The sequence below is a fragment of the Podospora pseudopauciseta genome (genome assembly GCF_035222475.1).
Source record: "Podospora pseudopauciseta strain CBS 411.78 chromosome 7 map unlocalized CBS411.78m_7, whole genome shotgun sequence".
NCBI classification, from domain to species: Eukaryota; Fungi; Ascomycota; class Sordariomycetes; order Sordariales; family Podosporaceae; genus Podospora; species Podospora pseudopauciseta.
The window spans coordinates 88,392-110,712 of NW_026946667.1; the positions used below are offsets into that span (position 1 = coordinate 88,392).

A 22,321-nucleotide genomic window follows, 5' to 3' on the forward strand; every position below is an offset into this window, starting at 1 on the left:
TGTACGTGGATGACCTGCTTATATCAGCGCCTACGACGAAAATCATTGAAGATATCGCCACCGGGCTGGAGAGCAAGTATGGCATTAAGAAATTAGGCGAGCCGAAGAGGTTCTTGGGTTTTGACATCGTGAGGAACCGCGAGAAGAGGCAGGTCTACCTGTCCCAGGTGGCTATATCGACGCCTTACTCGAGAAGTTCGGCTACAAGGACATGGCCGGCGTGGCTACGCCGTGGCCAGCCAAGCTGGAACTCCCTTTTACGTGGGAGAAAATAACCGCGGAAGTGAAGGAGTATATTCAGAAGACCGGTGCGTTAAACTGGCTTTCTACCGGCACTCGGCCCGACATTACTTTCACCGTCAACCGCCTTTGCGGGGGCAATTCTGGGCCCTCACCACGTTACTTGGAGTTGATGAAGCACCTTTTCCAGTACCTGGGTGCCACCAGGAAGCTGTGTATTGTGCTGGGAGGCTCCGAGTTCTCGGCAGAAGATATGAAGCTTGTGGGATTCGCAGATGCCTCACACGCGGATGTCTTACCTGGGAGATATTCCACTGGCGGCCACGTCGTCTTCGTGGCTGGTGGGCCAGTATTATGGAAGAGTAAGAAGCAGACCTTCGTCGCCCTGAGTACGACGGAGGCAGAGTTTGCCAACCTGACGCCTACAGGGTATTCATTGCAGTGGGTGTCAAAGATATTGGAAGACTGTGGTGTGCCACAGCCAAAGCCATACATGCTGTACACCGACAGCAAGAACGCCGAAATCACAGTTCTGAACCCTCAGAATATCGCCAGGACCCGGTGTATCGATATACGGTACAAGTGGGTGGGTGAACAAGTGAAGGAAGGAAGATTTGGTATTTAACCCATCTCTGGGTTGGAGATGCCAGCGGATGGATTCACAAAGGCACTACAAAGGGAGAAGCACGCAAAGTTTGTACAGCTATTGGGAATACGAGATTTTCCGGGTTGAGATATGCAGGAAAACGTGTATTTGTATGGGAAAAAGGCCACTAGGGCATTGGGCAAAGGAGTCAAAGGAAGTTGGAAGAATCTGGGCGTATATTGGGCTTCCGAGGATATTAGCGATGGCTTCATTTTGGACGGCGGTGTGCTGTCTGTGGGGGGGTGTGGGGCACCAAAGGGCCCAGGTTTTCCCAGACCCACACCGGTTTGCTCTTGGGGATAGATTTTCTTACTGTTTTTCTTTCAAAAAACAACAACCAACTGTAATACTAATTTGTTTACTATTTTTCTGGCCAATTCGGCCTCATTTTCGCAGCCAGTGACTTTCTTAGGTCACTAGCCCTACATGCTTTGATCACGCTGCAATGCAAGTCAACGGCGATACCCGACTGAAACAGCACCAAAGCTGCCGCTACTGCCACTAAGCCACCACCTTCTGACGCCTTCATGTGCTGTTCGGGCATGAGAAGCCCTATCTTCTATTCCTGTCCGACTCGCCAGATGTCAACTTCAACTAAAACTGCCGCTGTTCAGCCGTCTGCTATTCGGTGCACAAGTCACACGACACTGAATATGCCGGAGGTGCATATGCATCCATTCGGCCCAAGGGGGGCCGATGACACACCTTCATCGCTTTTGAATTCGGTGCCTAGTGATTTTGCAGTTCGTTCCTGAAAATTCCAGCTTCTTTAAGATTCGAGGTTGCCTACCTACCACCCTTTCTTCCAAACCCGAGCACAAGAGGGTATCCCATTGGTCCACCCGAGAGCCAGTCCGAGAGTGTGCTCCGTGGCCCAATATAAAATCGAAAGCTCTCTCATCCGCTGCTACAAGCCCCTCTTCTCGTTCCATCATCATCTGACATCATCCGTCACACACACAAGCTACCAGCGCGCCTCCCTGACAGAACAACACCACATCGACATGTCTCGCAACTGGCCCATCGACGGCGACAACTCCGACATCCCCCACGGCTTCAAACGAATCGAATACGACGCCGACGCCCGCGTGTACATCTACCAAAAAGGCACCCAGCTCTACGCCGCCCGAAGCAACACCTCCCCCATGACTCCCATCCCCAACCGCGCAGCATCCAACATTTCCCCTGAAGGCTTCCGACAGGGCTTCCCCAATGCCGACAGAGATGAGGACAAGAATGGGGTGCGGCAGGTGCTCAAGCGGAGAGTCACGGGAATTACTCGATCAATCACCCGGCGAGTGACGGGACGGAAACAAAATAGTTATGGATACCAGAAAGAGAATCGGGTCGGGCGGTCTTCGTCTCGGTCTCGTCCGTCGGGCTTTTTGCCGGATGAGAAGGAGGATCCGTTTGGGGATAACGCTAGTTATGAGGATGAGAGGCCCGCGACGACGTTCGACGAGATTTTCGGTGAGTGGCACTATTTCCTGAGGCCTTCGTTTTCATACCCTTTTTCTGTTTTCTCTAAAAATACTGGTGAGAATAGATGGATAAAGTTAGTGGTGGCTAACGGCTTCATCGGCGAATTATAGCAAAAATGCCGAGAATGAATACTGTTTGATTAACCAAGACTGAGGCTGTCCTCCAACAGATTTGAATGTGGCACGTTAGAAAGTTAAAATGTGAATGTATATAGTAAGAGGACTCAGTCGGATCTGTTGCGGTCTTGGTTTAATGCTGTAAGCCGGTCTGAGATATCGTTCACCTTCTTCAATGCGCAGAAAGGGAAGATACATTTCGGCATCAAGCCAGGTATCGGGGGTTCTCAGGAGAGACTTTCTGTTTCGGAGAAGTTGTCGACAATGTGTTGTTAAATCTGATGGCAGGTAAACTCCTAGAGAAGATGTGCAGGATGCGCAGCTAGTTTGGCGTTGTGTGAGAAAAGAAAGCAAAAAACAAGGGCTCAATCGGGGATCGAACCCGAGACCTCGCACAAGCACTCCTTTGAAGTGTGGGGATAACCCGAAGCGCGAATCATACCACTAGACCATTGAGCCTTGTTGGTTGTCAATGTCCGGGTATTGTGTATGTAACGCTGCTGACCGAGTGTGGCTTGGCAGTCTTGGAATGTGATCGACAACCACCACCACCAAGCGATCGCATCTACGACGAAAATTCAGGAAAGAAAATGCTTGGGGTTATGGAGATAATATCCTTCATTATCGGCCGATTCAAATATACATCCAGAGCATCAGTGATGAGGCGAATCGTGTCTTCAATGGAGCTGCCGAGTCTAGATAGGTAAATTCCCAGAACGGCATCTTACTGTAACCATTACGAATCCTCCTATAACTATCCCTAGGTAGATGCCTAGGCAGGTATTTGCGAGCAGAGAGATTCCAGAATACCATATATCACCAAGATCCATCATGCAAAATCAGGCAAGCCAACTGTGCCTGATGTGCATTCATATATCGTGACTAAAGGCAGGGTGGGCAGGCTGAGATTACTGTCGTTCTCTGGGGAGCAAGCTCAGCAACCAAAGGATCATGAACTGGTAAAGAGGGCTTAACTTTTTCAACCCCCCCCTGTGATGTTCTCATTGAAATCTTCTCGCTTGCAGTTTCCACCTGATCATTATTCCACAACTTCCGACCCAGCTGCTGTACCCAAGTCTGCAATCTTGATGATTTTCCCAGAATTCATGGGTAGATCGGCATATCTTGTCCCCACTGGGTAGCCTGGAACCTCGATCGAGACGGGTATCTCTGCCTCCTGTGCTGCGCGAGGAGTCGCCACCAACGAGTCTGGTAAAGAGTCCAGGCTTTTGCAAAGGCCCTGTAGGAACTCTACAATTTCACCAGAGGTGGCTCGTATGTGTTGGTGTTTGACTGGTGAGGTATTTTGGAGTTTGTGTTGCAACTTCAATTCTATGACCACCATTTTGCTCATGATAAACTCGAGAAGACCGTGTATACTTTCTGAGCAAGAAGAGTGAGAGTGAAGGTCGTTGACAAACTAAAGGTTTCAAGTTAGGTGGTGCACAAAGACGAGTATAAGGTCCAAGGTAGATCTCTAAGACCGAATAGAGGGAAAACAAGACTTGATGTGCTTACTTGATATACCTCTCTCTTCACACGCGCTGAAACTATCTGTTCATGGCCATTCTCTGGACTCTCTTGGAGAATCTCAAAGAATTGGTCAGTCTGCCAATTATTCATCAATGGGTTGATGAGCTTTCGTCTCGTCACGAACGTCCGAACAAGATCCCAACCGCCGAGATACCAAGCGATGAACTCCAGTAATACGCATCCAAACGACCAGATATCAAACGACTGAGATATAGGAGAGTTATGTATGTCAAACTCCGGTGGGCGATATGTTGGTGTGACGGGGACTGCATCGCCACGTACATACGTTTTCGTTTCGTTGACGTGAAAACGTGTCAGTCCAAAGTCGGTAATCACCAGGCCCCCGCGCTTTCCTGGGTCTTTCTTATTGGCGAAATAGAGAATATTCTTCGGCTTTATATCTCCGTGCCTGCCGTACACTGTTGTCTCAGCTATTCCTGGGGTCATTCCACCGGGAGTTGGGGTAGGTTTCGACTGGTGAATCTGATGAAGCCCCTGGGCCAGACCGAGGCACTGACTGAGCACCCACTGCAGGTTGCTCTTCGCAAGTGCAGGTGACGGATTTGGCATGGTCGCCCACATGCTCTGGAGATCACAATCGGCCCAAGGGAAGATCATGCAACACTCGTCGCCGAGCTGATATGCAGCAAGCAAAGTGATGAGATGAGGGTGGGGATTGCAGCTGAGACGGTTTAAGATCTCGATTTCGTGTTCGAACTCTTTTTTGATGTCGAGGTTGTCGAGGCTGTATGTGCCGCTTGTGGACATCACGGTCTCCGGTAGTTCCGTCTTTCCAGTTTTGCTTGTGAATATGCTCCGACTGGGATTGCTTGCGTCATCCGCTGAGGGGACCTTCAGGTGCTTCAGGTGTTTAACAGCGAAAGTATTATCGCTTATGATAGGAAAGCCAGCCTCAGATGCCCCCTAAATTAACATGATTGTCAGCTGGATGTTCCAAATAAACACAAATGTACAAGATAAGAAAAAGCAGCCTTACATGACTTTCGAACTCTTTGAAATCGTAGTGCTGTGGGTGAATTTGGACTTTCGTGACCCAGCTGTAACCCCCATCATACCCACGCTCCTCTGAAAGCCAAGGCATTATTACTTTCTTGGGGAGCTCATACAATCGAGCAGGCTTGCCCCTTTCTTTGACAAAGGAAGGTGGCAGCATCATCCACTGGAGCCTTTCGAAATCTTCGTGTCTGAGGTCTTCGTCCCAATGGCTGAGAAAGTCCAACTTTTTGTTTGTTTTTCCCTGCAGTCGGACTTCCAGCTGAACATCATCAAGCACCACAGCTTCTAGGGGGAGGTGCCCATCACATATCTTCTGCTCAACAAAGCCAACAATGTCTCCCGATCGTCTCATCATCACCAAAACAGCAAAGATTTTCCGATAACCTGACTCACTGCATTTCCCATCATGAAACTGTGGTTGGCAAACCTGATTACCATAGAACTGGGCTTGGGATGGAGAAAGGTTCCAGTGTTTCATTCCAAGCTCCTTGACAACTTCTTCTGGCGTGATAAGTCTTTCCACTGATCCGCGCGGGAAAAATTGTGGTTGCTGATATCTCGGACATCGAAGAAGGGAGAGACGAATGAGAAGAGACTTGTTCATATTGGTGGGAAGGGGATCCGCAATTTCTGAGGTCTTTACGGATGCCTCTGAAGTACTTGCTGTTGGGGTGTTGCCTTTGTCATCTTGCATGATGACCATAATATCCCTCATCCTGTCGGATCTCGAGCCGAATGGCGGTTCGTATTCCGGTTCGTATTCGAATATTCTCTGCTCTGATGGGTCGATAGAGCGATAATCGCCATTTGGTTCTCCTCGATCAATGGTAACCTTGACTTGCGGGCTGGCGAAGACCGGAGCAACCGGAGACCAAGTATTGGTGGCGGGCAAGCCATGAGGCTCTTCTGGTATCGTTCCGCGTGATGGGCCCAAACCCACAAGCAGATGACTCATCCTGGCACCCAGGCCAATCTTGACGTCAGTCTGGATCGACTTGTTCCCTGTTGAGTAATCATCGCTTGCTGCATTCTCGGCCACATTGTGTTCCATCATTTGATCCTCGGCTAGTTCACCTTCTCTGGATCCCTCTAGTGAAGAGTGATCTGTCTCCTCGTCTACCCTCAGTTTGTTGTCAACGAGGTCGTCAGGTAACGAGAAAAGGGCTATTCTTTCCAAGTGAAGAAGGATATGGTCCTGGATCTCTTCGAAGCTATTACCTCCTGAAGAGGGGCGATAACTGTCACATAACGGACATAAATGGAGGCTCTCTGAATTGGTGGGGCGCCCAGGTGTTGTGAGGGCTGCGAGGAAACCGAAGGTGTCAGCAGCTGGGAGAGCGCTGTTCGGCAATAGCCTTGGGAGTTCGGCTTCAGTTGCGATATCGCTATGTGCTGACCGGACATGTTCCTCAAGCTCGTGGCGTGACCTAAATTGGTACTCCTCGTCTCCAGGAACCAAGCACTGCCAGACTAGTGTGTGCGTCCACTGCATGTGGTGTAGCCAGTCCTCGGAGGAGTGGAAAAGCCTGTCACCCTCAGTACAACTGTCGACCAGACATACATAGGGCTCCATGTCCTTGACTAAATGCCGCCTATTGCAAAGGACCGGTGGTTAATAGGTAACCTGTGGATGTGTGATGTACAGGCAAAAGAGGATGAAAGACTGACCTCCATCTTTCCATCTCTGTATCTTCCGGTTGAAGACTGCGAAAGCAATAGGGACACACATCTTCTATATCGGGGGGGTGGGGAATCTCGAGTTTCTCTCGTCTGTTCACTGCTGAAAGAGTGATCTGTGACGCTGCAACACTGGAGGCGTACGGAACCGATGGCTTAGGAGAGTCAGACGATGTGTCGATGTTTGAGCGGACCAGCTTTGTGCGGCTTGCGCTATGGCGAGATGGTCGCTTTGGACGCCTCTTCCGTGAGAAGATGCTGCTCTGCTGGGCCCCCGAAGTTCCGGACGACGCAACAGAGCTCTGGTAAGCTTCAGGCGGTTGCGTCTCCACAGTAGCAGGCTCTACGTCATCCCGTCGCTGTTTGTCGGCCCTTCTGCGTATATCGTGATGCTCTTTGCGATACCACAGTTTCATTCTTCGAAATCTGGAAGCGAAAATCAGTCTAGCCACAAGCTCTTGAGATATCCGACCTGAGTGGGCAGTTAGGTGAGTGCGGACGCGATCTTCCAGGTCTTTGATTTGGTCGTTCTCCTTCTCTGATTTCGGTTCGTCCATATACTGTCGGACTTTTGCATCCTCGGTCGGGTAGACCTTCGATCTTAGCAGATGAGTAAGGCGGTACATGTTGTCGAGGACATCGCTGGCGTCCCGAACAGTTTCTTCGATGGTCATAGAGCCATTTCGTCCAAGCCTTTCTTCAGCGCCACCCTCGTCGACAGCATCTGCACTATCAGAGGACGAAGAACACAATTCCATAGACGATGGAATATCCGAGAGTGTGTCCCGACCCTGGCTTTTAGGTGACACAACGGACTCAGTCCTGATCCCATCAACCCGAGTCTCGTCTTCTTCATCGAGGGCAGGATGCATGGCGGCCTCCAGAGCACCTTCTAGATTTGCCTTGAGCCTCTTCAGCATTGAGACCAATACATGGCTGTTCTCAGTATCGGAGTGGAGTCGGGAGTCTCGGGGCAAGGCCTTCAAATAGGCGGCCCATATTGTCAATCGAAACAGGATGTCATCGAACTGCGCACGAAATCGAGGTTCCAACCGTTTGTCAGAGCTTGTTGCCAAGAGAAGATTGGCGCATTGTGCATTCAGTTCAGACACTTTGGCAGACATTGTTGCTACAGTGTTGAGAAGTTGAAATTCGGCACGGGTATAGAAAGGCACGAACCCTACTGTGAGCTTGGAACATTGGAAAATGGCACGTTGCTTGTTTGGTCACATGCTGTGACATATGTTTGAAGCCCTGGATTGGTTGACCGACAAAGATGTGGGTCTGTGTAGGGCAGCATGGTTTTGGAGTCGCCTTCATCGGCGTGGCTTGAATATCGCAGGCAGCAGGAAGCGGGGTAGAAGGTAGCACAAACGAATGAGATTTGGGTTGGAAAGATGACAAGTAGATGACAAGTTCTACGCTACATCAGACTCTTTTGGGAGAACTTCAACACACTATCCCACAAATTAAATCTCAATTCAATTGTTAGGCACATAAGCGTCCAAGACCCCCATCCGTTTCATCAATACTTAAGATTTCAGTTCACATCAATCATCAGCCATGGAGATTGCCGGTCTTGTTCTTGGTGCTCTTCCCCTTATCGTCCTCGGTGGCAAGACATTTGCAAACGATTACAAGGCATTCACACAGGCCTTTGGTACGCAACATTGGAAGGAGGACGTGATTATTTTCTATGAGGGAGTGTGGTGGCAAACTGTGATGTTACGACACCAGATGCAAGACTTGGTTGCCTATTTGCCCGGGATCTCTCAAGGGCACAAGGACGTACTTCTGAATTCTGGAGGTATTGACGACTGGACGAGTGACGAAATCTCTAGATCCCTTAAACAACTCTTCGTCGGAAAGGACTATGAAACATTTCAGTCTATAATGAGGGATGCCGTTCGAACGCTCGGCAAGCTCCTAAAGGATGACACAGTGCCTGGATCCAGGTATTCCGACAGGGTAAGCATATCTACGCATACCACATGACTCCCGCTCTTTATGTCCTCATAGCCTCTCGGTATTTGCTCTCCATAGATGCTGATAGTCTGTTTTTTGCCGACAGATGTCAAGACTAGAGCGTTTTAGGGATGAATGGGATGATGTGAAATCCTCAAACGGCGGCTTTCTTGAGCGCTTCAAATTTCTGAAGGAAACCCGAGATCGAAACAATTGCCTTCAAAGGCTCGCCAAGTGTAACAGTCGTCTCACGTATCTTCTTAAAAGAGCTTCGCGGAAAAAGGCCGACCGGAGCACTACAGTACCATCTACCATCGACACCAAACCAGCCTTTTGCCACAGGGATCTTTCCCGAATGCTTTTTACCACCCTATGGAGATTTTGGAGCTGCGGCTGTAGACCCAATCATGACGCTCGCTTTTCCTTGATCAACTTTGCCAGCAACACGGTGGAGCCATCTCGACAAGTATCCTTTAACTTCCTGATCTCACAGCCAGAGTCACATTCGAACGATTTGGAGTGGAGGGAGGCTACTGTCATCATGATGGAACAAAGGTCTGTTGTCTGTATTTTCGTTTGAGTGCTTACTAGGATTTCAGTATATGATAGATGGGTATATTTCAGTGAGAAAACATCATTACTTGAAGTTTATATCGCTAACTTCTCATCCACATCCAGTCTTGTTGCAGAAACTTTCAAAGACCGAAAACAGATCATCGGCGTCTGCGACGAGATTCATAAATGGCGGAAACGCAAACAGTGTCTTGTCTTTTTGGTGGAAGGGCCGGATCATGAACGAAGAGACAACGCAGCTGCGACGATCACAAGGGTCCATTGGAGCAGGCTCACGCTGAGGCCTTCGGACATCAACTCCGTGGTATCTTTGGAAACGCTACTACGTGACGGTTCTAACGAGGAAAAGCCCTCTTTGGAGGAAAGAAGACGGCTTGCACTTCTTCTCGCACGGTCTATCCCGCATTTGCATGAAAGCCCATTCCTTGGAATTCAATGGACGAAGGAAAACATTTTCTTCTTCCGGGAACCCAACACGAACCAGCCCGATCTAAGACGACCCTACATGGGAGCCTTATTTGACAAATTCCCGCGGGACCTTGAAACATCAAACCTGGATTCAGAAGTATACCACCGCAACTTGGGAATTCTAAACCTTGGAATCTTATTGATTGAGCTTGAAGAATGGAAGTCTCTCGAATGCCTGAGCCAAATCCCGGCAGATGCCCGAGAACCAAACTGGAGATTTTTCGCTGCTGATGAGATGATTACTAAAATGGTGGTCTGCTCTTTAGATTACCAGAGAGCTATTGAAGAATGTGTGTTTCTTGAATGGATTGTGCAGGGAGCTAGGGCAAGCTTAGAAAGTGAGGTCAACCGGCAGGCAATGTATAAAGCAATCATCGAGCTGCTTGAGAGGGAGGTGTCATCAGGACCGATAGCAACTACAGGAGGACTGTAGGTAGCATTCATGGAAGTGCAAATAATATGTATAGTCGATTTGCGGCCAAGTCTCGTGGTATACTCGATATTCACACTTCATTCCACTGATAACATCAGCCTACATAGGTCTCTTTGGGACCGTTGTAAAGGAATCGGAAGAGAAGGTACGGCTTTCGTCTTGGACATGAAACCACGATCTAAGACTTGTACACCGCCCCTCGCCTTCTTCACAACAAGATGCTTCTCGCTAAGACTTATCATTTACCAGTCCAACTCCTCACGTCCTCCTTTACCACATGACTTTTTCATCTCAGGCTTGACCCAATCATACAACCCCCCACGTTCCAAAAATGCACCCTCATCCCAAAAGACACTTTCCAACGCCTTCTTCACTCCAACCTCCAATATCGGTCTCGAAGGCTGCTTCCCCGTCCTGTCCAAAAACCTGAGATACTCATCAAGAATAAGATACGACTTCGCCATCAAACTATTCGGCTCCGGCACCAACGACGGCTGACCCCTGTGTCTCTCACAAAACCCCTCAAACTCCCCATCCGAAATAGTAAACTTGTGCCCATTCCTCAGCGTCTCCTCCGTGTCATTCTCCCCCGCCACAATCAACACCTGAAAGCACTTCCACCGAAAAGGCTTCAGCTCGCCAATCCGCTCATTCATATCCTCCATGTAATTCAACCGGTTAACAACGGTATTAATCTTGAACAAAACCCCATACTTCTCACACCACCTGGCAATCTCACACAGCTTCTTCACCTGGGTTCCTGTCCCACGCCCAATCTGGATATTGGTCGCCTCGTCAAACGAGTCGCAACTGACAGCGAGGATGTCAAGGTTTTTGCCGTGCTTGCGGAGGAAGTCCTCCCTGATTAGGCTACCATTGGTGACGATGGAGACTGACTCGAGTTTGAGGTCTTGTTTGCAAAAGTCGATCATTTCGCCGAGGAACTTGGGGTAGAGGAAGGGCTCGCCGCCGGCAAAGTTGAGCTTTCTCATGCCGGCGTTGGCGAGGAGACGGAGACCTTCTTTGGCGCGGTTGGGGTCTTCGATGTAGCTTGTGCTTGCGGTGTGGAAGCAGAAGCCGCAGGTGTAGTTGCAGCGGCGGGTGAAGTGGTAGTTGACCGAGACGGGGATTTGGCCGCGGTTACGACGGGTGTGGAGATGGTGCAGAGATATGAAGATGATGGTGAAGAGGGCTAGTAGCCACATTATGGTTCCCATATTGGGTGTGTTGTTGGGTCAAAGGCTTGTGTTGTTATGATTTCGCTTTGGGGACAGAAGAATGAAGAGTGAGGGATGAGATGCCAAATGAATGACTTAAGAGGGCATACAGTAGGCCTCACACGTGCCCCCAATTCTTCAGTGACGAGAAAAGGTGTGGGCTATGAGGGGCTCATAGAAAGCTGAGGCGAACACTGTAGGCCTCGCCCAGTCATCAAGCGGGGAGTCTACAACCTCTTTGACTCATGCGGATCCTTGCATGTGGCTTGCAAAGTTCTGCTTAAGAAGCAAACAATTCATCGAGGACTCAGCAGTCACCCTGTTATTAGGTGGACAGATTCTAAGCTCATCTTTTGGTCTCTTTCTCTTGCCTTTGAGACACTACCATAGGAGAATGAAACATCAACAACTCAGCAATGGTGCCAGAAGCCCGTAGAACTCGCGACCTGATCTTTGTCATCGGTAAAGCCATCATAGTATCACTACCCCAACATTTCATTCTTGGCTGACCGCTTCTCAGGTGCTCCCGGAGCGGGAAAGGGTACCCTCTGCAAAATGCTGGCGGAAGCTAACAACGTCGACCACCTCTCCCTCGGAGACCTTTTACGGCAAACCGTGTCATCACCCAACGCAGACCAATTAATCGCCGGGTGCATCCACCGTGGAGAGCTCCTACCAACACATATACTCCACGAACTTTTGTATCACCGCGTGGCCCAACCTGTATCCTCTACCGCTGCTCGACCCCTCCTGCTGGATGGTTTTCCCCGGCGGTTGGACCAGGCTAGAGAATTTGAAGCAGTGGCAAGTACCCGAACTGGCGCACTTTACTCATTATTTCGGGAGCTGGCGGCTGAGTCTGTTAACTGACACCTCGCAGTTTGGACCCCCAAAGCTCATTCTATTCTTTGACTGTCCCGAAGATCTCGCGAGAGAAAGGGTTGTCACGAGAAAATTAGGTCGAATTGGCGACACAGTTGAGATGTTCGACAAGCGGTATTCCGAGTTTCGCGAGTCAAACCCGCCAATCGTGAGCCATTACGCGAGACCCGAGGGCAGGCTAATCACAGTATGTCGTAAAGAATACCGTCTTTTGAGAGTGTCACTAAGATGAATAGATCGACACCAGTGGCGCAACAGAAGAATCATATCAGAAGCTGCAGGCTGCTCTGGGTAGCAGTGAGGAATGGGCAGCTCTGACTTCCGAAGCCCCGAAGTTCCCCGTCGAATGGTTACGAGAAATGACAGACGATCAGGCCCACAGTTAGTGCAAGTCAAAACAGAGCTGAGAAATTATAGAGAAGCAGGCCTTTGGTATAGTTGGTGTACAGTGCTGCCGACGGATGGTGATAATGGTGATTATGATCTCTTCTGCCCCATCATCTCAAAATAAGCCGTCAACTTCCCCACCGGCCTCCCCTTCCTAAACGCCCACCCATACCTCCTCATAAACTCTCCAATCCTCTCATCCATCCTCTCCATCTCCCCCATCTTCTCCTCCTCACTCGCCTCCCCATCCAGCACCCTCTGCAGCTCCACCTCGCCAACCTCGTGTCCAAAATCCATATTATCCCTCACAATCCTGAACTCCTCATCCGCGATCCACGTCTCACGGGTGGTAACAAAATCCGCCATGATGCCCAGCCCAAAATCCTCTTTTTCATGAGCTTGAATCCCCGTGATATTCTCGACACAAGCCGCAATGTCGCTCACCCTGTTGAGCTCCTCAAACCGCGAGTTGGTAAAGTCACCGCCTTTTCGAATCTTGGCTTCCCATATCCCGTTGCGGCGGCGGATCCAGGCGCCGGAGGAGGAGAGGAGGTTAGACTTGTCGTAGTAGGTGTCGCGGATTGTTTGGAGGGGGAGTGAGCGGAGGGATTGGAAGGGTGGGATGCCGCCGTTTTGGGTAAGGTGGCGGGCGGCGAGGGAGTGGAATTTGCGTTCGACTTCTAGGATGCAGGGGGAGAGGACTTTCTGGAGGGGTGGCCGGATAGCCATTGGTAGGTGGGTGTGTTGGTTTCTGTGTGCATTCGGTTTGAGTGAGAAGTCGAGAGGATTAAAGGACACTGAGAAAAGTGTGAGCAAATGTGGTGAATGCAATGAGGCCTACAGTCGGAAGTTCTCACTTAAAACCTGTGTGTAACCAACAACTTTTGGTGGGGCAAGAGTGAATGGGAGCAAGTGAGTGAGTGAGCAGCGAGTGGCCTGTGCTTGCAAACAGATTTGACAACGATTTGTAAACATCGCAAAATTACCATCTATGATACATCCAAAATTCCGATCACCCGTCCCCGGTTTCACACACCTCAGAATAACAAACCTTACAGAGAAACAACCAACTTGGTCCCACTAACACCCCCCCTCAACTTCTCCAACCCTGCCCCAATAACCCCCAACCCCTTACCCACAACCTCAATCTCCAACGGCATCTTAAACCGTCCCGATTCAACCAAATCCACCAATTTCGTCATCGCCGCCCCGCCCCCATCAGTCTGGAACGCCATCCGGCCAAACACCGTCGCGGCCTTGACCCCCTCCGACACCTCCAACTTCTCCCCCGTCATAACATGACTATACAGCTTCGGCCCATCCTCTCTAAACGCCCCAAAGATCTCCTTGTTCCCTGCCATCGCCCCAGCAACAGTATCAATCATTGCGTCAACCCCCTTCCCATTAGGCGAGGCGTCACGAACCGCCTTGGCGATTTGATCGGGCTTCATGTTGCGGTCGACGCAGGTTGTCGCGCCGAGGGAGGTGACTTTCTGGTTGTGGGCGCGGGAGTTGGTTGTGATGATTACCAGGTGGGGGAGGGCGTCACGCAGGAGTTGGACAGCGGAGGCGCCCACGCCGGAAGAGCCACCGATGACGAGGACCGAGGTCAAAAGGGGGGGTTTGATCTGGGGTTGGGTGGCACCTGGGGTCATCGGACTGGTGAGGTCGTCGAGGTTGGGGATCCTCTCGTTGGGGAGCTCCCTGAGGTGGGGGAGGGGGACGCCGAGGCCTTTGATGATGGAGGCTACGGCTGTGAGGTAACAGATTCTGGGGGAAGCAAGATTAGCAAGAGATACAGTGTGGAGCGAAAGGGGGTTGCTCACGGAACAGAAGCAGCCTGCTCAAAAGTCCAAGCTGTGGGCTTGCGGCAGGCGTAGTTGGCCGGGACGGTCGTTACATCCTGGAAAGCGCCGGCACGGCCACCATGGCCAGCCAAGCTCATGACCGCATCACCGGCCTTGAACCCCTGAACATTCTTACCAACAACCTCCACCACACCAGCTGTGTCGATGCCGAAGATCTCGGGCCAAGAATCGACCATCATCCCATGGTGAAGATTCTTCCAGTCGAGGGGGTTCAGACCAACAGCACGGTTCCGGATGCAAATCTCGTTCGGCCCAGGAACTGGGTAAGGTGCGTTGATCAGCTGGAACGGACCGCCTTGTCTGGCAGCGATGTACTGCTGGATGCCTTTCGGGGCGGCCGAGCTGGCGTTTGGAGACATGTTGGTGAGAGTGTCGAGTGTTGAGAGACAAATCTTGTCTGAGTGATCTCTGCTGCTTCAAGAGATTACATATGAGATGGGATCAGGTTTTGCTCCCGGGGAGGCGAGATTCAGGGGTGACGTCGCCATTCTCCGGCGTTCCGTAGCGCGAGTGTCTTGACTCGAGCAAAACTGCCATTCACCGAGTTAGATACTGTGACTGACTGGCTTCAAAGCGCGCCGTTGAGCCGCCGTTCAAAGGCCGGGTGCCGTTAGTTTAAGCTTCTTTACCCCTGACCCCTTTCCCGAGACAGTGGGGCCGGTCGGCCCCGGCACGTCGGAAGTGGGACCCGGGATTGTGGGGCACCTCGGCCAGCCCCGCTGTCACACCACCGTCCACCTGTGCTTGTCACGCCATCAACATCACCTCACCGTTTTCCCAACCCAACATCATGGAAGAGGGGAAGCACCAGTATCGGGTGTAGTGTTGCTCATCTGTCTATAAAACATCGGTTTTGCCACTTCAGTCAATACAGCTGTCTCTCCCATCATTGTTACAACAGATCTCTTCAATACTTCTTGCAGACAAGCCACATACATACCCACCACCGCAACACAGCCTAGGTGACTGTTACGTTTTCAGGTTCACTCGCAGCAAAAATGAACCATACCAACACCGCCAGCCATCAATCACCAAAACCTCAACACCCACCAGAGGAGCACCATCACCATCACCACTGGTACCACCTCAGCCAGCAAGCTCTCCTATCAGGGCTGATGTGCATGTCATGGGGTGCACTTCCCCCTGATGCAGTCGAGTACCTTGCCAGTCCAAGTCATGCACCCGACTCGGAGTCCATTACTGGCGTTCATCATCACACCTTGTACCCTGTTTTGTCTCACGGTTCAGCGCATTCCGCATCGCGCTCAAAGTAGGGAAGGCAACGAATTTGATGATTAATGATTACGATTTTTGATACCCCAAAACTGTTAGTAAGCCCCAAGGCAAACATCTCATCCCTGCTTAGACTGACAGCCCAAGGATTGGAACTTTGCGTGGTCTTTTAGGCGAGAATTGGCCGAGGGATGCAATGAAGGAGATTTTCCGCAATTCGAGCAAGGGCTTCATGTTGCTCTTAAAGCTAGCCAATGCTACTTAATTTTGATCATTTCTGAGACCTGCTGCGTACCAGTGACAGCTACTCTCGCTTCGTCTGAGGCTGAGGAACAAATAGCCAAACGATTGCCGAGGCCGATATCAGGCCCACAAGGACAGGCTGCAATACCGAGACTCCAACGTGGGCGCCCAGTATGCCGGTGACGATCGGGAACAGAGAACCACCAAGCTGGGCAAAGACGAAGAGAAAGGGCAGTGCTGTAGATCTGATGTCGGGAGGGAAGAGCCGCGTGCCCACCCCAAGGGCCTGTTGGCGACTGTTAGCTAAAACCCCGATTCATGAAACCAGATTAGGCAGGTTGGGTACTGACAGTCGCAAAGAATGGCCCGAGAAAGAACCCCAAGAAGCTGATGGCGACCGAGGCAGCAATGATGTTGGGAACACTGTAACAAGTCTCGATTAGCCTCACTGCCCCACACAATATCTCCTGTCCTGCCACCATGTGATGATGCTTACAGCCAGAATACCAGCTGAAACGCTAGACAGAACAGGCAGTATATGAATATCATCCGCCGCTCGCCGAATTTGTGTGTTGGATCGGGCAGAAGGAGGCGACCCAAGAGACAACCGCCGCTGAACCCAGCTGGAACGTATCCCATCTGCCCCAAGTCGCCATCGCGGACATCCACGAGATATTCCACAACCCATCCACCAGCGGTGACGCAAACCCCGAGATGGAAGAAGAAAAACAGACTGATTACCCAAACGCTTCGCGTCGTGAGGGTCTCTTTGATGAGGGCCGAAGCGCTTTTCTCGGGAGCCACAGTACCGGGATCAAGAGCACGCACATGGGGTCGAAGGCAGAATGTATCCCGAAATGCCACCATGGCCAGTGCCAAGTTAGCAACACCCAAGCCCAGAGGTACGGTGTAAAACAAGTACCACTGCGAAGATCCGTCTCCGGAAGGCGATGACGCGATGGGGGAGGCAGCGAATGGCGCAACGAGACATCCTGCCATGTACATGGCATGGATAAAACCAAGCCAGCGGTGAACAGTCAGACCCTTCTCAGTGGCGACGTAGGTGTTTGCCTGTGTGTCCTGGAAAGCCTGTCCGATGCTGGCAAACCAGAAGGTGGTGATGAACAAGCCAAACGGCGGCGTGGGCCATGCTCTCAGTGCATGGGCGACGACTTGGAAGGCAGCGCCTAAAACCATCATAGCTCCAAGATCAAGGCGATGATTGAGATGTGTGTTGGACAAGGCGGCGGATAACCAGCCCACGAAACTCGCCGCATATCTTGTCTGTGTCAACACGATGCCTATATGCCTATGTTGGTCGAATGAGCGAGAGCGTCGAACTTACAGGGCAGACACAATGGCAGTGGTTACACCATAGTCGCGGATGATGTGTGGTATCAAGGCACCGATGCTACCGTCGTTGACACCGGACACAAAAAACGAGAAAGCAGCGCTGGCGAGCTTCAAAAGAACTGACTTGGTGAGCCCTTGGGCCTGACCATCTTCAGAGGGGGGAGAATCGTCCACTTGGAAAGAAGCTCTTGCTGTGGATCGTGATGCATTCTCGGCATCGCTCGGAGGTTCAACTGTGTAGGTGGTTGTGGCTGCTTTGGACATGGCGGATATTCGTTATGTGTATCAATCTCCCGAGCCTTGATACCTGGCTTGAGGGACCTAGTCGTGGGCAAACGAAATCCTGACCGGACAGCATTTTATCAGTGTTCATGGAGGACAAGGGCCAAGGAGCGCATTTGTCAGGGTTGCCAACTTGGGATGATCCCCAGACCTCGTCGGTGTCATGCCTTCGTTTCCCCGCTGATTTGTGTGGGTTTTATGGCGGGGATCACTGGCTCAAACGTGCCGAAATGGCTAAACTTCGGTGGGCAGTGGGTGTCTCGCTTCAGTGGCATGGCTAAAAGTCGGAGACCTGCACCAACCACGGCCACTCTGCCGAGAGATCACGATCACAGAAGTGCTCCTTTTCCCGACCTTTTCCCGATTTACACGCTCCGTTGTTGCTCTTCTTGCTCAAATGGCGGAAATCAAGACCGAGATAATCAAGATAAAAGGGCGAGGTGCTGTCCTCACGAGAGAGATTGGATGAAATGTCCAAGTCCAGACACACCTCAAGCAACCACCATGACATCTCCCTCAGTCTACGACAACTTTGTCTGGCGCGAGATCAGCCCTGGCATTTGGCAGCGTGACGCCGACGAGGCCGAGGTGTTCTACTCTTCTTTGGTCAAACAGTATGCAGGGAGCGGCCGCATGCACTTCGCTATCACTGGCCATGTGTCGTTGACTATCCCGGTTCTCGAAGGCCAGGATGCCACTGCGGTCGCGCCCAGATTCGACGCAGCTCTACAAGCCGCATGGCTGAGACTTCGACATCAACTTCCCAGCATCGGTGCCCAAGTTCACTTTGACAGCCATGAGCAGAAATGGAAGAAGACATACACGATTTTGCCCGATGACGGCGCCCGCGCCGCCTGGCTTGACAAGACGTTTCACTTCATTACAGACGGGCAGACTGGAGTGGAATGGGCCAATTCGGACCCTCCTGCTCCAGAGCTTGCGACATTGTTTGTCGTTGCCGTACCTACTTCTCCGAACTCAGGGGTCCGCCGTGACATCGTCCTTCGCTCCCCTCACGACATCATTGATGGCATTGGCACTCTACAACTTCTCAATGCCTTCGTTCATCACGCCTCACAGGCTTTGGGTGAGTGCTCAACCATGCAACTTGCCATCCTCGATGGCTCCGAAACAGCACGCCTGAGTCCACCTTATCGAGTGGCTGCCGCTGTTCCTCCAGTTCCCACTCCCGAGCAGAAAGCGAAACAAGCAGCACTACAAGAGGCCAACAACGCACCCCAAGATCTAGCAGTTGGGAGCATCGGCATTCCATATCGTCAAGGCGCTCCCTTACCTGGTAAACATCAACGAGTCGCTCATACCATTTCTGCCGATCGTGCCTCCTCACTGCTGGCGGCGCTCAAGGCTATTGGTGCGACGCCGACCCATGCGTTCCACGCTGCCATTGCCATGGTAGTCCGCGATCTCCATACCGAGAGCCTGTCGGCGCCGCCTGATGCTGGCGCCTTGGTCAAGTACATCAACTACATTCTCCGGAATGAGCGTCAAAGCTGTCAGCCGCCTTTCAACGGGCCTCATCATGCAGCAGCCGTTTATCACTCTGTTTCTGGGGCAAAGCTTGCTGTAACGATGCCGGCCACCGTCTTTGCCGATGCCAGCAAACGAGACGACGAATTTCTCGATATCTTGGCTCAAATTCGACAGTTCTACCACTCCGTGCGTGACGACAAAGACCACTTTGCTCTGGCGCCATACATCTGGACGGCGGCCACCCCTTCCCTTCCATTGCCTCAATCCGAGAACGACAAGTGGGATATTCCGGTCCCGCCGCCCAATTCCAAGCCCTCTGTCTCCATTTCCAGCATGGGCGTCATCGACAAACTAATTGTTTCGCGCGTCGGTGAGGTAGAGGTTCACAACCCCTGGGTGACCGGTGAGGAGCTGGGCACTGGACTGGGGTTGTTTCTCGGGACATTTAGAGGAGAGATGGAGCTTAGTGCCGCGTTCAACGAAGCGTGGCATACAGCGGAAGAGGTCCACGGGTTTTTGGACAGGTGCGAGAGGATTGTTTTCGGTTGGGTTGATCGTAGGTAATGGAGGATGTGTGTCAATCGACGGTCCTTAATTTACACAAACCCTTTTTGACGGCCATTTGCGTGTCTGGGAGGCGATTTGTGACACATTGGGCAACTGGGCAGGGCTGTTAGGGCCTCAGGGGTAGCTACCCGTTAGCGATATGAATACCAAGTCCAACCTGCATTTGCAAGTCGCTTTGGCGGAGTGGTTAACGCGCGGCCCTGCTAAGGCCGTTTCTTCGGAAGCGTAGGTTCGAATCCTGCAGGCGACGTTCACTTTTTGCATTTCTTTTACAGCCTGATCATTATGTAATTCTTTTTTTCCCCGCTTTCCAGGAGGAACTTAGGTTGACAAGGTCGGGACGTAGCACAATGCGGAAGCCTAACTCAACGACGAGTGACGATCAACGGAAACTTATAGTTGGGCATCAGCTCGCAATTCAACCTTTTTCGCTCTTTTCTTCCTCCATTGTCGATCTGATCACCATGCCTCTTGTGTTTCTCTGCGGGGAATGTTGAAGCGGCGTTGCACAAATGAGGTTCAAAGTGCGGCCCCCACATTCTTTGCAGCGCTCCAGACCACCAGACTTCCTTCTTTCACGTTTGCTGCAGTCAGCGGGCGGTGCAGGCAACAGTCACACCTTCTGGAAACCTTCCACCCCAGGGCACCTGGTACATTCTCAACATAAGGTAGAGCCCTACCAACATCATGGTCTCCGAGCACCGGCCGGGCAACTTATATATCACCCATTTACGAGACCCATAACAATGCTGCAATAGACAACAGCCCATTCTCCCACAGATCTTCCACCCCGCCTTTGTCTTGACCCCATGCCCCCCATTCAACCCCGCGGCGTCGGCCCTACCGAGTCCTTCGTCTTTCCCACAGGCACCGTCAAAGACAACCTTCGGACTTTTTTTCGAGCTTGCGAACTGGGCAGCACCAGATATGTCGAGAAATGTATCAAATCTCTTTCTCCTGCGGGCAGGGTGCCGCTCTTGAACTATAGCACCAGTTCAAAGAATCGTCTAAAAGCGCTGCACCTTGCGGCCCAGGCCGGCCATAACGATATTGTCCGGTTGTTACTCGAAGCGGGAGCACAGGTTGATGTGGCGGCTGAGGAGGGCGTGACACCTCTGGCCTGTGCAGCCGCCTCGGGACAGTCTGGGACTCTTCAGATTCTCCTGGAGCATGGGGCTGATCCGCATCGCCTCATGGAGGATGGGCTCACCATTATTTCTCATGCTGCCAGGTCAGACGTGGTGCGAGGACAGGCGGATACCATTGCCATGCTGATTGAACACGGAGTTGATCCCAATGCCATCGACGAGACGCCCAAAAAGTCAGCCCTGAACTGGGCCTGCAGTCAAGGCAATCTCGCTGTGGTGAAGATTCTTCTCGACCCAAACATTGGTGGCGTCAAGCCAGGTGAGATTCTCGGCGAGGACGGGTGGACAGCCCTTCACTTCGCTGCCCGATGTCAAGTGTTCGCCGGCAAGGACGTCACCCAGTACCTCATACGCGCAGGGATGGATCAGACAGTCGGAGACATCGACGGCTGGCTTCCTATCCACTACGCGGCTAAGTACGCCAACGTCGTCACCCTCGGCTACCTCATCCATCAAAAGCCCGGGCTTTCCCAACTCATCGAAATCAAAACTGATACCGGCGGCACCCCTCTTCATTGTGCCTGTGATGAAGGGGAGGCAATCAAGTGGCTTCTTCGACATGGCGCAGACGTCAATGCTCAAGACGATGAAGGCGACACGCCGCTGGGCTTGTCGTGCTATGACGGGATAGGCGATACTGTGAACCTCCTTCTCCAGGCCGGAGCGGACCCAAAGATTCAAAATGAGGAGAAGCGAACCGCGCTTCACTGGGCTGCAAGAGGCGGGGCGGTTAATGCCGGCCGGGGGCTGCTCAACAAGTGCCCGGCTATTTTACATATCAAGGACGAAAAGAACCTTTCTGCTATGCATCTAGCCATCAGGAAGTTTGAGCCAACTTTTGCTGAGATGCTCCTGGATGAGTTCTACCCGGAGTATGCAACAAATCTACACGGGGATTTGACGGCTGTGCATGAGCCTTCGGGAGAAACACCTTTGATATCGGCGGTGAAGAGGTTTCAGGTTGGAGTGGTGGAAAAGTTGTTGAAGTTGGGGGCCGAGGCTGATGTCAAGGATAAGAGCGGGAAGACGCCGTTGGTGTATGCCAGTCGGGCAAGGAAGCATAGTGAGAAGTTGGTTGAAATGCTGCTGGATCATCAGGCGGCGGAGAAGGCTAAGGAGGCGGCGGAGAAGGAGACGGGGGGTGAGAAGATGCCGATGGAGTTGCAACATATGCTTCAGTTTTTGAAGACGGTGTTGGAGGAGCAGGAGAGGGAGTGATGTGGTCAGATTAAAGGGAAGTAAGGTTTCAAACATTTGCTCTGATCTGGAAATTAGAGTAGGTACTTGTTCTTACCCAGCCATGAGTGCCGTGTTGTTCTAATGTGTTATTTGTCTTAGGAATCGCGATGATATATCGGAATAGCCGTACCTTTACCTAACATTGTTCACATTCAATGTCACAGAAACAACACACCAGACACGATTAGCTACGACTAATAATTTCAAGGACTCTGACCGTCGCTTGATAACAAGTACCCCGTACCATAGGAAATTCTCTGC

The 22,321-nt window shown here is 51.5% G+C and overlaps 9 protein-coding genes and 2 non-coding genes across 11 annotated transcripts; 6 read left to right on the plus strand and 5 right to left on the minus strand.

Annotated features, from left to right (window-relative positions):
* Positions 1-1,367: 1,367 nt before the first annotated feature.
* On the plus strand, positions 1,368-2,836 carry QC763_703150 (uncharacterized protein). The gene is made up of 2 exons (XM_062915320.1): positions 1,368-2,356; positions 2,479-2,836. The coding sequence occupies exons 1-2, from the start codon at positions 1,891-1,893 to the stop codon at positions 2,505-2,507; spliced, it is 495 nt and encodes a 164-aa protein (XP_062761316.1). The 5' UTR covers positions 1,368-1,890; the 3' UTR covers positions 2,508-2,836.
* A 9-nt stretch (positions 2,837-2,845) lies between these two features.
* QC763_0102140 lies at positions 2,846-2,943 on the plus strand. Its single transcript has one exon. It is a non-coding gene; the product is annotated as a tRNA-Pro (tRNA).
* A 580-nt stretch (positions 2,944-3,523) lies between these two features.
* On the minus strand, positions 3,524-5,512 carry QC763_0102150 (uncharacterized protein; the record flags this gene model as incomplete). The annotated part of the gene is made up of 3 exons (XM_062906412.1): positions 3,524-3,904; positions 4,003-4,917; positions 5,015-5,512. The coding sequence occupies 3 exons, from the start codon at positions 5,510-5,512 to the stop codon at positions 3,524-3,526; spliced, it is 1,794 nt and encodes a 597-aa protein (XP_062761317.1).
* A 4,880-nt stretch (positions 5,513-10,392) lies between these two features.
* On the minus strand, positions 10,393-11,367 carry QC763_703060 (uncharacterized protein; the record flags this gene model as incomplete). Its single annotated transcript, XM_062915319.1, has 1 exon — positions 10,393-11,367. One exon carries the CDS (start codon positions 11,365-11,367, stop codon positions 10,393-10,395), a length of 975 nt encoding a protein of 324 aa, XP_062761318.1.
* QC763_703050 (uncharacterized protein) lies at positions 10,419-12,635 on the plus strand (the record flags this gene model as incomplete). Its single annotated transcript, XM_062915318.1, has 2 exons — positions 10,419-12,436; positions 12,486-12,635. Exons 1-2 carry the CDS (start codon positions 12,125-12,127, stop codon positions 12,633-12,635), a joined length of 462 nt encoding a protein of 153 aa, XP_062761319.1. The 5' UTR covers positions 10,419-12,124.
* Positions 12,636-12,726: 91 nt separating this feature from the next.
* Positions 12,727-13,365, minus strand: QC763_703040 (uncharacterized protein; the record flags this gene model as incomplete). Its single annotated transcript, XM_062915317.1, has 1 exon — positions 12,727-13,365. The coding sequence occupies one exon, from the start codon at positions 13,363-13,365 to the stop codon at positions 12,727-12,729; it is 639 nt and encodes a 212-aa protein (XP_062761320.1).
* Positions 13,366-13,688: 323 nt separating this feature from the next.
* On the minus strand, positions 13,689-15,444 carry QC763_703030 (uncharacterized protein; the record flags this gene model as incomplete). Its single annotated transcript, XM_062915316.1, has 2 exons — positions 14,463-15,444; positions 13,689-14,406 (listed from the first exon to the last, which is right to left on the minus strand). Exons 1-2 carry the CDS (start codon positions 14,861-14,863, stop codon positions 13,689-13,691), a joined length of 1,119 nt encoding a protein of 372 aa, XP_062761321.1. The 5' UTR covers positions 14,864-15,444.
* A 288-nt stretch (positions 15,445-15,732) lies between these two features.
* On the minus strand, positions 15,733-17,773 carry QC763_703010 (uncharacterized protein). Its single transcript, XM_062915315.1, has 4 exons — positions 17,326-17,773; positions 16,477-17,259; positions 16,331-16,403; positions 15,733-16,266 (listed from the first exon to the last, which is right to left on the minus strand). The coding sequence occupies exons 1-4, from the start codon at positions 17,595-17,597 to the stop codon at positions 16,042-16,044; spliced, it is 1,353 nt and encodes a 450-aa protein (XP_062761322.1). The 5' UTR covers positions 17,598-17,773; the 3' UTR covers positions 15,733-16,041.
* QC763_703000 (uncharacterized protein) lies at positions 17,754-19,670 on the plus strand (the record flags this gene model as incomplete). The annotated part of the gene is made up of 1 exon (XM_062915314.1): positions 17,754-19,670. The coding sequence occupies one exon, from the start codon at positions 17,754-17,756 to the stop codon at positions 19,668-19,670; it is 1,917 nt and encodes a 638-aa protein (XP_062761323.1).
* Positions 19,671-19,842: 172 nt separating this feature from the next.
* On the plus strand, positions 19,843-19,923 carry QC763_0102220. The gene has a single exon. It is a non-coding gene; the product is annotated as a tRNA-Ser (tRNA).
* A 559-nt stretch (positions 19,924-20,482) lies between these two features.
* Positions 20,483-22,039, plus strand: QC763_702990 (uncharacterized protein; the record flags this gene model as incomplete). The annotated part of the gene is made up of 1 exon (XM_062915313.1): positions 20,483-22,039. One exon carries the CDS (start codon positions 20,483-20,485, stop codon positions 22,037-22,039), a length of 1,557 nt encoding a protein of 518 aa, XP_062761324.1.
* Positions 22,040-22,321: the final 282 nt, after the last annotated feature.